Source organism: Schistosoma haematobium, chromosome ZW, assembly GCF_000699445.3.
Source record: "Schistosoma haematobium chromosome ZW, whole genome shotgun sequence".
Classification (NCBI taxonomy): Eukaryota; Metazoa; Platyhelminthes; class Trematoda; order Strigeidida; family Schistosomatidae; genus Schistosoma; species Schistosoma haematobium.
In genome coordinates this window covers 64,504,467-64,518,716 of record NC_067195.1, presented here as the reverse complement: position 1 = coordinate 64,518,716, position 14,250 = coordinate 64,504,467, and the positions used below count along the sequence as shown (strand labels likewise).

Genomic DNA, 14,250 nt, shown 5'->3' with positions numbered 1-14,250 from the left:
AAACACGAAAGGTGCATATGATTTTCAAAACAACTTAATAACTCTATGATTTTGCAGTTTTTCAAAATACTTAACATGCTAAATGAATTCACTAAAAAAGTAAAGAATAACAATATTCATGAACATGAATTGTGAATCAAAGCTAAGACGTTTGAAATCAGGCTCAATCTGGAACTTAAAGAATGTAAACACATAAATTTCCATACATTAGGGACACAAGTTGTCTCATTCGAATCAACTCAGGAACAAAGTTAGATTTCAGAAATCAATTGCAAATTCCTATGATGGTTTAACGATTTAAAACAGTTTAACTTAATAATCAGTCCATTTTTCGATGCTGAGGCAGAGACCTCTAGATGGAACTAATAGAATCAAAAGGTGACAACAACCAAAGCGAACACTTAAAACATGTAGTGTCTAATGAAATTTTTTTACAATCTAAATAATCTTTCTAGTCAAATGTTTGCTTTTTAAGGTGAAAGTGAGATTAAGAAAAACTTTATTCATAAATGGTGTACATTAATTTCGAATTCAGATGGCAGTTTACATACTCATGTCTCGAGTCAGTTATACGTATTACTGTAATCAAGATGAACTCTATTTAAAAAGCACAGGTAATAAATTATGATTACTAAAGTGCTTAGAACTGAATAAATTATATTTTGAATGCTAATTATAAGGAAACTAAATGATGGTTTCATCAGTAAATGATTACTTTCAGTATCTTCAATACAAACATTTTGAGTCCTGACTGACTTAGTTTTCAACAATGTCATCTGACTAAAATTTTTACATCCCGTGATTTATGTAACTTTTGTAAACAGTTCGAGAACTCGTTTTAAACCTTCCCCACCCCAAAATATCGATTTTGGAAAGCTATTTAACGATTGATCGGAGAGTCTTATTTAAATAAGATTAGGGTTGTACGCGGTCATAAATGGTTCTCACTTACATTTTTCCATAGATTATTTACCCATTCACATATTAAAACGGTTATTATCGTTTGTTTTGGACTATGTTAAATAACAGTATATTGGTTGATAAATGTAATACATTTGTATTTGACACCGTCAGATGAGGGTTAGGTAAGTAAAAGATATATTGCATAGCTAATACTATAAAACATTTTTATAACGCTTTATTTCTGGGTTGGTTTATGTGACCATAAAGTACTTAGGAATGAATTGAATGTGAAAAAATTGATTAACTACTTTCAACACAAAATATTCAACATTTACGTTCTAAACTCACTTGTTATTTACTAAAGTTTCGTTTTCTTGATTAGCAATAAGGTAGTTGGTTTTAGTCAACTGGCTTCTTTCGGTAATCACTGGAACCAAAGACCAATCATCGACACCTTTCTTTTCATGTTTTACTGTCCCGTTACGAGTATCTCTTCCTTTTTTTCCAAACCTTCCTATATTATCAGTGATAAGACAGTAAAATGTTAATTAAAAGTGATTCACAAGCAATGTAAAGGGTTTTGAGATGTGTTTGCAACTCAATTTTATAAAACCCACTCAACCTACAAATGAAAATCAAGAAATAGACTGTCAGAGAATTATAATGTACCCCGTATTATGTCCAGTCGACGTTTTAGTGCGCCTAAAAGCTGTTAGTTAGTTCAACAATATTTTATTCATACATTAACCATTGGGAAGATAAATGCAGCCGATCCCCTGGAAATATGGACTGATCTTTACGAAAAATGGAAATATTTCAAGTCGGAAAGACATAATTAGAAAAAGGATAATTGAAAATGTCGGAATGACAGATATCTTGTGAGACGGAAATCAAACAACTCAACAGTATTTTGAAATATTGCCTCCCAGTGTTAATATGGAAATGGATTTTAGAAATTTTTCTTTCGGCTTGAAAGTCACGTGTACTACTGGAAAGATTAGTCCTTTTAATGAAAAGAACAAATAGAAAAATACTAAGTAGATGTTTTCATAGTTTTTTTTATAACTGTACAGCAAATATTGATTTGCCTCCAAAAAAATCATTTCAGTAACCGATTTAAAACTACCAGTCATAATCCAAATATTCTAAAAGTCTATTATGACAGTCCCTTTATTAAACTGGGTTTTAAACAAACATCTTGTTGCATTAGCTGAACAGAAACGTTCTATTTTAGCTTGAGTTATCAAGTACGAAGTTACCATTCACAAGGGATTAAATCGTATGTGTGATTTAAACTATGGGTTTCCATCGAATTCATTCAGTAGTTTACAACCATACATTCTCATTACATTTTCTTAACTACTCAGTTTTAATGATTAAATACTTGAAAAATCGCAGTTAGATCGTGATGGTGTTGCCCAACATATCATATTTCTTGTTCAAAATGAATGAACTTTATGCATAATATACATCAGTCCTCGATACAAGGTAAGTACTACATTGGAATAAGAAGAACAATCTGTAAATGTTATCTTTCAGATCTAGTATAAATCCTAACTTTAGTTTATTGGAAAGATTATATATAGAGAGAACAAATGACCGGATAGTTTCCCATCACACTTTCAGTAATAAACTTTTTTATCTTTGCATCGTGGTTTGTTGAAACTTGGGTATTTTATTATACATCACCTTTAAAAACCTTTTATTACGACATGCATATCGATTTCCTTATTCAATTGAAACATTTATTTTCTTAAAAGGTGCCTCATACACTTCTCATTTACCAAGCTTCCGTCCTCTGATATTCCTTCGTACATTTTCATAAGTTTCATTAAATTACAAACTTCTGATTTTAGAATAAAATATGATGTTCAGGTAACAACTTATTTTTCTCAAACATAAAACAGTAAAGTTAGGCACTTCGTTTCATTTATTCTTCATCCCTCTACTGATGTGAACAAGTTTTAGATTTATTAAATGTTTTATTAAATACAGAAAGATAGCATATTTGGTAAGGTTGTTTTTATATGACGCATATCTATTTACCTATCTTACAAAGCATATCCAATTACTTTGACATAACTTTTGATTTGCAAAACTACCTAAGTCTCATACGACCTATCGTGCACAAAAATATCTAAATAACTTTGTCAATAGAACTAATCTAATCAATGAACTATTTCTTGTCTTTTTATGATAAAATGACTTCTTAGTCTTCTGTTTACTTATCATTTTACTGGAAATATACTTGTAAATATGTTTTGGTAGTACTGTGCTCATTGTTTTAGTCCACTAGTCGTTTAATTATTTATTGATATACCAAGAACAGAAACAATTTATGTACATTATTAAGGTCCGATGGGTAATGTCTATTTATGCCAGTTTCACACTCCCTTATTTTAATTTTATTTCTTGACTTACCTGAAAAAAATACAGCATGTGTTGAAGATGATCTCGTTTCCAAAGTAGATCGATTGATGAGTGTCTACAATATAAAGTGAATACTTAGGAGAGGGACTCTATAAGATGAAGAATGACGAAAAACATCTAAGGTAAGTTCATCAAAAAGCGTAATTTTGTTTTATGAAATGAATGTCACCATTTTTATTTTGGTTTATCGCAGTTTTATAACAAAGTGAATGGACAGCGAAGTAACCTACCATTGGAAATCGCGCTCCGAAATTTGATGGCACATTGGTCCAAAGTGTTGGTGCTTTTTGAAAATGCATTCCTGTTCTAAGTAGTTCAGAATAATAAAAAATAAATTTAAAGGATAAAACCATACGATTTATCGTTTATTTTTCTGGTTACTTATGTAGTTAGTTTATTGCACATGATTATGGAGAGAGCGCTGGTCTGTGGACACTATTTTAAGTGATTGATGGAGTGAATTCGCAGAACCATAACAAACTACACTAAATAAAACAGACAACTTGATAAATGATTGAGTGCAGTAACTCAAGAGTCTGTTACCGTTAATAAAGTTTTCATAAGATTAGACGAACAACATATTTAATGTCACTGTTTCGAAATTTTTAGCGGCAATTATAACTGTCCTTTTAAAAAAATAGTTTGTAGGGAATGAGTCCCTATTAATTTTTATTATAATTTGCTTATTTCAATAAACCGTATAGTTCTGGGACTTAAGAAACATTATTTAAATTACTCAGTATAATTCCAGTTTTTGAGTGTTAAGTTTTGACTGTGAACGTAAGAAAGTCTAAATAAATTGTCTTTATGATTTAAACGCTTTCATAAAGATTGACCTGAACAGTAGTACTATTAGTGATCCATTTTCCTACTTTCTGAGGACTAAAACACATTTCAAGTACAGTTCTTATCCACTCATCATTATGTTTATTGGAAACCGGATACAAACTGACTTCAATGAAACCAAAGTCTTTCAGAAAGTTCTTTCGCCTTCTAAAGAAGGATTGACATCCGAACACATGGATATAAGGGCGAATCAAAATAATCTTCGTAGGCAGAATGAAGTACAGTTAACAAAATGAAAACAAGTTATTTGCTACTATATATTCCTTTTATACCTCAAGTATTATGACCAATAATACCGAAAACGACAACTGACATCCAATTGTTTAGTTAACTGTTTAGTTTGTCTTTGACTACTTTTTATAGTAAGATAAAAGTACAAACATACGCTTCATATGAACCCAGTTTATATATATGTATGAAAACTTCTAACTTGACCCCTGCCATGGACTTGCATGAAATTAGATACACAGCCTCATGTGCTATACTTTGGACTCAGTTCGGATTGAATAATTCACATTGGCACTACAAACCGAATTCAACATGTGAACATACTTGGACAAAAGTTTAGAACTGAGTTATCGTTGTGACTTTGCTTACCTTCGGTTACTTTGTAATTTAACTCGATTAAACTTACAACACTGAAATTTCCGTGCATTGTTTAATGATTAAGTGGAAATATGTCTCTGATTCACATTTGAAATCATTTATGTCTTCTGCAGACCAGTAACGTTTTCCTTCGTGTATTTTTTCATAATCCAGTAAGCAGTAATCGTAGTGTCGTAACAAGTTTCTTTTGCATCTCAATTCTAGTTTGAAGGTATGAAGACGGATCGACTTGTATCAAGAAATGAATCAAAATGTGTAGTTTAAGGATATTGCAACTGTTAAAGTAAATTAGATAGCTGAACTTTTGTTTTAATGTTGGAAAAAAATGAACTTTAATTTTGAATTCGATTTATATGTAAATTATGCACATAATTTAAAAACTGGGAGGTTATTTAATGATCCATCAGTGTCTTCATCCATTAAACATACTTTTACTATGAATTCCATTACACTGTATCTTAAATGCTTATATCGAATTCATTCATTATATCTGGTATTAAAGGTGTTGAAAATACTGTGTTCGAATTCAGTATGACTGTTCTTCAGAAAACCTCTCCAAAGTAATATACCAATAGTTTTAGAAGACATTATTTATTTTAACAACAAAGTAACTCAAAATCAAAATATTCTATACTTGGAAGTGACACATGTGCTTAATCATGATAAGATACACTGTTATACAATTAATTCGGTCATTTTAATTTTCAGATGATAACCAATATAAAGTTAATTACTTTCGTAATGCATAGTTTGACAGCTTGGCGCTTTTTAAAGTGATAAATGCCACTAAAATCAGTAGTATTGATTATTTTCTAAACAAATTCCTAATGAATATAAATATTATTTGATAATACATTCAAAAATACTTGATAATTAGCGACAATAAAAACAACTATAAAGTTTACATTGTGTTAAATTATTGTGAATCATATACAGTGTTGTTTGATAGTATGCTCGTTAAACAACTCTATCTCAGTAGTAAACAACATCAGACTCAATAGATGATGCAAAACTTTCTAATAGTGTTCAAAGGATGTGTACGTTAGCTTCCACATATCGACACCGATCGATGAATCACCTTTGCTATAGTAAGCGTTTATTACCTAACTTAAACGTTTGTGTTTGAAATGAGTTTCATAAATGACTGATATCAGCTAGAGAACCACTAAAAGCGAGAAGAGGATTACATAGTTATTTCATCCCTGTTTCAGGTACTACGACGTTAATCATCAATGAAAACATTTGGGATAGAACCAATTGAAACATTCGAAAGTGAATGGACAAATCAATAGCGAAAATGTGTTTATAAATACATACAGTTATAAATAAGTAAGGGACGTATAAAATTTTAAAAATATCTGTACCAGATCTCTTAGGGATTCTTCTACTGTTTTATTTTCAAAAGTAAATGAGTTTCGAATACCATATCTAAGTAAAATAGAGTGATCAGCTTCCATTTCAAAAAGTTCGTCAGCTAAGCTTTTCTGATTGATTTTTGCAGTTGGTGGCTGAACTTGAATCAATGACTCCTCGTTGTGTGACTGGATTACTGAAATTTTCGACTGGCTGTGATCAATGTCTGGAACATTCCTCGGCAAGTTAGACCTGTTTTCAATTTGAAACGAATATAACAAATTCATTAGCTAAAAAGTCATTTTACTATCCACAACTAAATTTCGATGAACAGACAAAGATAAAATTAGTACATCTAGGGAAAACTATGAATTAATAATCACTTGAAGATAGTTTATTTCCTGTCTTGTCTTTTGTTTCAGATGCAATACATTTTTAACTTGAACATTAAGACTTTTACAGTTTTAGTCAAACAAAAGTATGGCCAGGCTTTGACCAGAATGAAATTAGTTGAATTTGATAACGTCTGTTATTATGTTTGTGGGTTAAGTAAAATGCATTTATATAGAATATATATAGTGCTATTAACAATAAAATGCAGGAGGCACCCTTTTTGAGGCCTATCAAATGGATGCACGTGCATTCCAGAGTTCATGTTAAATCCCGTATTCGGATACACTACCTTTTGTTTCAAACGCCTGACGCGTTATTAACCTTGATACTGAGTCAGGATAGTCACTCACTTGTGCAGAGAGTATGAACTTTAATTTGTGATGGCATGGATTATTAACTCGTTGAGAGTCAATAAAAATACCAACAATGCTGTTGTAACGCGTTGTGCAAATTTGACGGTAGCAGCGTATTATCGATCGGATCAATGTCACGTAAAACGCGTAATGAACGGCCTAGAGTCCCGATTGGTCCCGCTTCCCTGTCTAGCCCATCCAGTTGAGTCCAGAACGCAAGTCTTAGCCTCTGAGATATGAATCATTATATTTCAGACATACTCTATTTACATACCAATTAACCAGACCACATTGTACCATAAAATAGAAAACATTTGTACAGTATTTTACAAGTGAAATAAATATCGACCAATAGGGAGTGTACATTTAAAGTCCAAGGCCACCATTAGACTTAACATGATAATTATTGGTATATTTTTCTGCACATCCTAACAAATGCTAACTTTAAGATTAAACGATAAATATTTAGTCGCAAGTCCACCGACAACTGTTTCAGAATGAGAGTAAGATTAAATATTTATCACCGGTTTTCATTTATTGCACTATTTTGCAACTAGTCGACTTAGTAATCTTTTTTTACCTAATAATATATTTTATAATTAAGTAATTTAAATTTATTCCGTATGTATTTAACATTTTAAAACCAATTTTAGATTCCTTTACTCAATCATACTCAATCATAAACTAAGTGGAAAAATATATTTATATATGAATATTATTGTGCTATGTTTAACATTTTATTAAAAATTAGTGTACTGACTAAACAGTACGTGCTCAGACCTTTCAGTTCGGAAATACAAAAGTCAACTAACATCTTTGCGAAATATTTTACCATATTTGATAAAACCACAGTAGAACCAAATTAGAAAGTTAGTACATAGCTGAGTGATGGTTAACTCAATCAGTTAATGGTATCGATCGTGAACTTTCGATACGGTTGACTTCATATAGCAGCTTTCGTAGAATTTCGTTTTTCCATTTTTTATGAAACGATATGTCTTCCTAACTTAGTTTCTACTTACCTACGTCTAGAAATACCATTCCTTGTTGGTTAATGAACAATGAATCCAAGACATTTCTGTCGATAACATCATATATCACTAATAATAAATAATTTGGTGCATTTATAGCCTTAGCGAACAGTAATAAATTTTATCGTGACTTGGACATGAAAATGATGAAACGCTTCGTTTTTACTTAGATAATTGAGGCAAATTAGTCTTCTTATATACACATACGGAAACTCATTTGTCAACAATACAACATACCCCTCATATGATGAAATAGATTGTATATTTTCTTCAACTTCATTGAATTTAGAACTGCATATTTGCATTAGATTGATCTGGATTCATCAAAACGTTTGCAAAATTTAACCTACATTTTCTTCAATATCATTTATTTTTGCACGAAGTTCCGAAAGTTCAGATTTTGCCTGTAGTATGCTGGTCTTTAAAGAAACCCCGACTTACCACAAATAATTCGTGTGACTTTTTAGTTACCTGTTCTTGATTTCTATTTAACACGTTCTATAAGAGATTAAGTTCTAATATTGTTGAAGGCGACAAACCTCATAATCATGAATTATATGAAATAGCTCTTTGATATGTTCATCTCTTTCTGCTAGTTGCTTCTCCAGCTTAAATAGCTGCAAGTGTAAACATACAAACCACTATTTAGTGTAGCTAGATAAAAAAATCTGCTTTACGGAGCAGAAGAAAAACTACTTATTGCCTATTTCAGACGTTGGCTTGTCACTATTTGTGGCGTCAAATCGTATATATGACTTAAAGTCTTAAGTCCTGCATATGACAGGTAATTGTAACGTTATTAGCCTAAATCTAATAACGGATAGAGGTAACACATATTAAAATAGAACGTTATTTTGTAAATATAAAACAACAAACAAAAATATTCATCATTATGCGGAAAAATCAGTACGGAATTGTGTACTTCACAGCAACTATTATTCTGTTTAAGAGCGTCTACCATTCTAGTGACTGTAACATGGTTTATAAGATTATAAAAATTCAGATTTTAAAACACCAAGCGGTTCTGACTGGAGTATATAAAAAGAATGGGCGAGCAGTTGTCCATAGACATCGTTTAATTCTGGTAAAACGAACCCTTTTAAAAGTTATCCCATACTTGAAACGTTTCAATAATCATAAACGCTGTGAAAACCTGGCGTAAATGTCCAAGTTTCGCCATTGTATCAGCACAGCAAGATGAACTTATCGTAATGAATACAATTATGGTAAGAGTAATAACAATTTTGAAACTCAAGATTTAGAGTTAGACAAGTAAATGCGTCTACACCATCAAAACCAATTCTGAGACATGTCTAGAATCTGCAACTATAGGCCGAAAGTACACAAACCGAACATTGTTCTACGTTCAATTGTGTCACTCTCCACAACCCCATAACACAAGTTATTAACAGGAATTTCAAGAACATTGAAACACTTGGTGGATTTATTTGATCACTTCATTAATTCTACCTCACAATTATTGAATAAGATTACGGATATTTAAACCAGCAACGGCGAACTAATGATATCTTTCGACGTTAGACCCTTACTCACCTCAAGCGAAATAAACTTAGCAAAGAAAACTTTATCCTCACATCTAATCAATGATGCGAATCCCCCAAAGTGTACGAAGCTACAAAGTCAAAATCTAACAGAACTTATGGATTTAACAACATATTTTATATTCAACAACAAGATTTGTGAACTGCATCGGATAGAGTGAATGCCCCATTATCTTCAGCTCCAGGAACGATAGCTAGTTGTCATACGCCATGATATATCTTCGCCCACATCAATCCATGTGGACAATTGTAAGCACATATTCGACTAGAAAAATGTTAAGATCTTGAATGGAAAGAATATTAAGAACGCCAGAGGACTTTTAGAAACTTGGGACTCAAGTAAATCAGCAATAAACATGCACATCAAAACCGATCCAATTTTTCAGCCAATTGAAAAAGTCCTGAACGAATACAGAATCAAGAGTCAAATCTAAGAGAGAGAAAATCAAAATAAAATTGACGACAATGACAGGCTAAAGGTCAACAACAACCAATCAAGATCGAGGTCGACAGGACAAGTTGTTTGTCATTTGTGAAGAAACTGAAATATTCCACTTCTGCTTGAAGTATGTGCTGTTCATGTCGTTCAGAAGAATGATGAAAACTCCACAGTTAGAACATTAACTTAAAGAATATGACTCCACCAAAAACTCCAGATTGCTTCCGACCTATTTCTACACAAGCAAATATTTGGGATGGAAGAGTAGTAAGGCATACCTAATATATGCTTAATCTACATCAGTAGATTATTACTCAAAATACTATCAGCTGACTTCCTATCTTTTTCTAGTACCCCGCATTTAGCCACAACAGTACTATTTATTATTTATTTTATTTAGACACATGAACGTTGGTACAAGAAGGCACTAAAAAGATATACACTGCGCAAATCACCCGATTTGTGTGAGGTCTGGGATACTGTTCGGGTTCCCAAGCCAAAGCAGGTGATGTCCTAAGGGGGCCACACGTGGAGCCTTTGATTTGAACATCTAATCCACAATGCAGTGGAGTAACGTCGGGAGACGCGGTCCCATGGTAGACAATGACCAACGATTGGTTCATACGCCATTCGTTCCCTCAGGATCCTGGAGCCCATGTGCACCATTGGTTCGGAATCAGGATTTTTCATCTCCTCTAGATGGACTTTCCGTGTCTACCGACCCGGTTAAAGAGCCGGACGTTCGCTTTTCGTCCTCTCGATCTCGTAAACAACAGTAATGCCGCGAGAAGGTAGTGAGTAGGACTTCACTGTCAGTTGTTTTATGCACGTGACCATGTGAGAGAATTTCGAGAGGGAGAGCGGACTCTCCCCACTTTCGGCCGTACGAGGGCATTTGGGGACCACAACAGTAAAGACATCAGTATCTTTATCTCATTATGTATTCTAGTACTACTTTGGATTTAAGTAGAATCTGCCCCCAACTTTTTCGTGATTAGATTTAATTGCGTGTCAAAAAAGTCTCAAGTAAAAGTAAAATGGTAACTTCACTAAATATAAAGAAGCCGTTTTCATATTTTATTAAACGTTGTAGAGGATTCAATGTTCATCGTTTCCTATAGATGAATTTGTTCCAGTGACGTTTTGGCCTTGGATTATAGTGTTGTACCACCGAGTCAGGACCTCCTCAAGAACTGCTACCTAAATAACAGTCTCTCAGACTCACATGATGAGGTACAACTTGAAGAATACTTGTCAAATAATGTCAAGTAAATGATTAGATGACATCCATGTATTAAATAGGTCTCCTACAACCTCCAACTTACTACATGCATGAAAGAAAAGTGTACACTCTTCGATAGTTTACAAGTATCTATCGGTGAACATATGTCCAGCCTTTTATTCATTTCAAATTTAACTTATGCTTTGTAACACCTGCTAACTAGATTTCGAGAGACAAATTTAAATTACTATTGAGAAACTACCAAGAGTAAGTTGACATATGATAAATAAAAAGAGGGAATTTTTGAAGCATTGGCTTTGTTTTTCCGGTTGATTGACGCGTGATTAACACCAGAATATCATGTCTCCTATGTATTATTTTTCATCAACTGAAGCCTTTTAAATATTTACACCCGGCTTTTTTCATGATTTTGAAAGTTTATTTTGGTGAAAATTAAAATAACCAAATTAGAATGCCATGTTTTAACTAGTCCAGTGGTCAAACATTATAACACGATAAAAGTAAGCAAAAATAACCTTGTTACTTAACATAGCTTCTTTATCTTCGAATACCACTGCTTTAGATTCTAACTCTACATTGCGACACTTTTGTTCCTCTAGTGACCTTTCCAAGGTATATTTATATGTCATTTCCTTGTCCAGACGATCCAACAGCTCATCTCTTTCCGCCGCAATTTCTGAAAGGCTGAGAAGAAATAACAGTGAATTCTATCAAAAATTAAGCACTAAACCGTTATATTTTAAACGCTAATAAAACTAAGAAAGATATAGGCAGTGTGCTGTTGATTAACAGAAAAAAACCGTTAAGAGATGGTACAAAAATAATGGTTCTAGAATTTTAGTTGTAGGCCTAGATGGTGGCCGAAAATGTTAACAGAAAAATCCATAGTGTGAAAAACGAACTCACAAACAAAGGTCAGAAGCTTGAAGCACTTGGATTTCAATAGATTTTGAAGCAAAACGTCTTAGTGAATAAGCTTGACAAATTAAGAAACAGGAGAGTTATTTGAGAATCATAGAGCCGCAATAAAAGCATATTTAACCTTACATAATGATATAAGGTAAGTAAGGATGAAATTACGAGGTAGATTTATGGTAAGATTATTTAAAAACTCCATGCAATCGTGTTTTTTTGAATGGATTAAGTAAGTTAATCGAGACATGCTACTTGATTGTGATGTTGGTTTGTGGTTAAAAATAGAATCTAGAGTTGTTTTTTCCTGCATAGAACTTTTCATCCGGACACTCCTGGATTCCAGTATTGATCTTCATTTGGAAACTTAAATTGAATATCTAAATTTGTAAGATGATGCTATTCATAAAATGCAGTAACTGCTACAGTTTTTAACTTCCTTTGAATAAACTGTCTCGAATTCTCAACTAGGATTCAGCTCTTTGATATAGTGGTTTATCATCTCAATAGAAAAATGAAAAGCTTTATTTCGTGTAACTAAGATTTAATTCAGAAACATACACATTTAAGTGATCCTAATGAGCTTGAGCTAACTAGTAACAACAAGATCAACAGATCAAAACGAATACATAATAAACAAAACTCTCTTTATCGGAGAATAGCCTAAAGTTATGAGGGATAGCATGGTTAGAAACAGTGGTCTACATGTTTCAAATAACAAAACCAAAACAGATGGTCTTAACAAAATTGGAAACAATAATCGAAGAAACAAAATAAAAGTCGTACAGTAAGTATTGTCAGTCATCAGTAGTGCGGAAAATGGCGTCAAAGTTGCTGCCAACCATAATACAACCAATAACCGGTTGCATTTTCGATCGTAATAATCAAAACGGAGACGTATTAATAAGTGGAAGTTGATGGATGAATGAGCAGAAAGGCAATCAAGTATCGGCCGAAACGTTGAATGGTAACTAGTTTTTAACATGGGCTTAGGCAAATGGTCAATAAATACGCTGAATCTTTCTGCCTATCCATCGCGTACGTATTAAAATTTCTACGGCCTTTCGCTGGAACTAAGAAGATAATACACTGCAACCAATAAACGAACATTATATGTATATTTATACATACACTTAAACGCATACCTATTTCTGGATACATAGACAACTGTGAGGAGTACAACTATACCAGTGACAACAAATTACCTGACGTTTTGACCGAAACTAACACTTCATCCTTCTATACAATTAAAAGAAAATAGATATCAATAAAGCCTCATGAACGCCAATATTCTGTACCATTAATCGCTAAACTTTGATTTTTACGTCTGCCAATATTCAAAATAAAATAGTACAAGTGCATCAGATGCCTGGAAACTCAAGGTATACAATCTAGAGGATCTGTCGAGCACTCTCACGACCTTAAATACAAAACAAAACGAGGACTGCAAACAAATAATACAGGAGTGATGAAAGGAAGACTATGCATAAATATCGAAAATGAAAAAGTGGATATGAGAATATACAATTTTTATATTTATAATTATGGTCACATTATTCACTTATATAAGTGATTTATTTTGCTGATGTATGTGCTAAAATGCTATACCTGTTGAGCTTCTGACTCAAAAGATCTTCCTTTGTTGAGTGTTCTGCGATGGCATCCTCCGCCGACTGTAAATGACAATACAACTTTGCGATTTCTTCTATTAATAATTCTTTTTCATGTTTCAATCGATCACATCTCTCCAAACTGGAACTAATATTTTATGAGTAACTAAATATCGGTAGCTGACTACACCAGTGAGGAAGCTCATCGTAATTTGCGTTTGTGTACATGTTGTAAATAAATAATAGTGCGCAGAAACGCATACAGAAATTTCGAAAACCCTGTATTTAGTCTAATAAAACACATCACGAAACGTTGCATGTCTGAGTCGGTAAGCTTTTTCTTACATAAAATCATGGGAGAATTTTCTTCGTTGTGTATTATAATATTCACGGTTCTGGGCTTACAGATGACGGTTGTTCGTATATGATAGACCACTTAAAAAATAGGTGGGAGCGCTTTAAATAATCCAACTTAAACAATCGTTACAGGAATACTGTGTTACTGAAAGCACTAAACTAGAATTGAGTGAAGATGCCACAGGTATTCGGAGTTTGACAACGCTTTAACC

The 14,250-nt window shown here is 32.8% G+C and overlaps 1 protein-coding gene across 2 annotated transcripts in view; it reads right to left on the bottom strand.

Moving 5' to 3' along the window:
• MS3_00004143 (uncharacterized protein) overlaps positions 1 to 13,961 on the bottom strand; it is a gene marked incomplete at both ends in the record, with an annotated part of 29,333 nt that extends 15,372 nt beyond the window's left edge. The window contains 12 exons of one of the 2 annotated variants that reach the window (XM_051212028.1): positions 1,252 to 1,417; positions 3,325 to 3,388; positions 3,564 to 3,639; positions 4,814 to 5,013; positions 6,150 to 6,390; positions 8,153 to 8,229; positions 8,266 to 8,319; positions 8,357 to 8,413; positions 8,455 to 8,532; positions 11,675 to 11,843; positions 13,680 to 13,829; positions 13,872 to 13,961. In XM_051212028.1, the coding sequence (XP_051072169.1) occupies positions 1,252 to 1,417; positions 3,325 to 3,388; positions 3,564 to 3,639; positions 4,814 to 5,013; positions 6,150 to 6,390; positions 8,153 to 8,229; positions 8,266 to 8,319; positions 8,357 to 8,413; positions 8,455 to 8,532; positions 11,675 to 11,843; positions 13,680 to 13,829; positions 13,872 to 13,909 (1,370 nt within the window). Of the gene's footprint in view, positions 1 to 1,251; positions 1,418 to 3,324; positions 3,389 to 3,563; positions 3,640 to 4,813; positions 5,014 to 6,149; positions 6,391 to 8,152; positions 8,230 to 8,265; positions 8,320 to 8,356; positions 8,414 to 8,454; positions 8,533 to 11,674; positions 11,844 to 13,679; positions 13,830 to 13,871 lie in introns of those variants that run through there. The other variant, XM_035732367.1, reaches the window with a different exon arrangement.
• Positions 13,962 to 14,250: the final 289 nt, after the last annotated feature.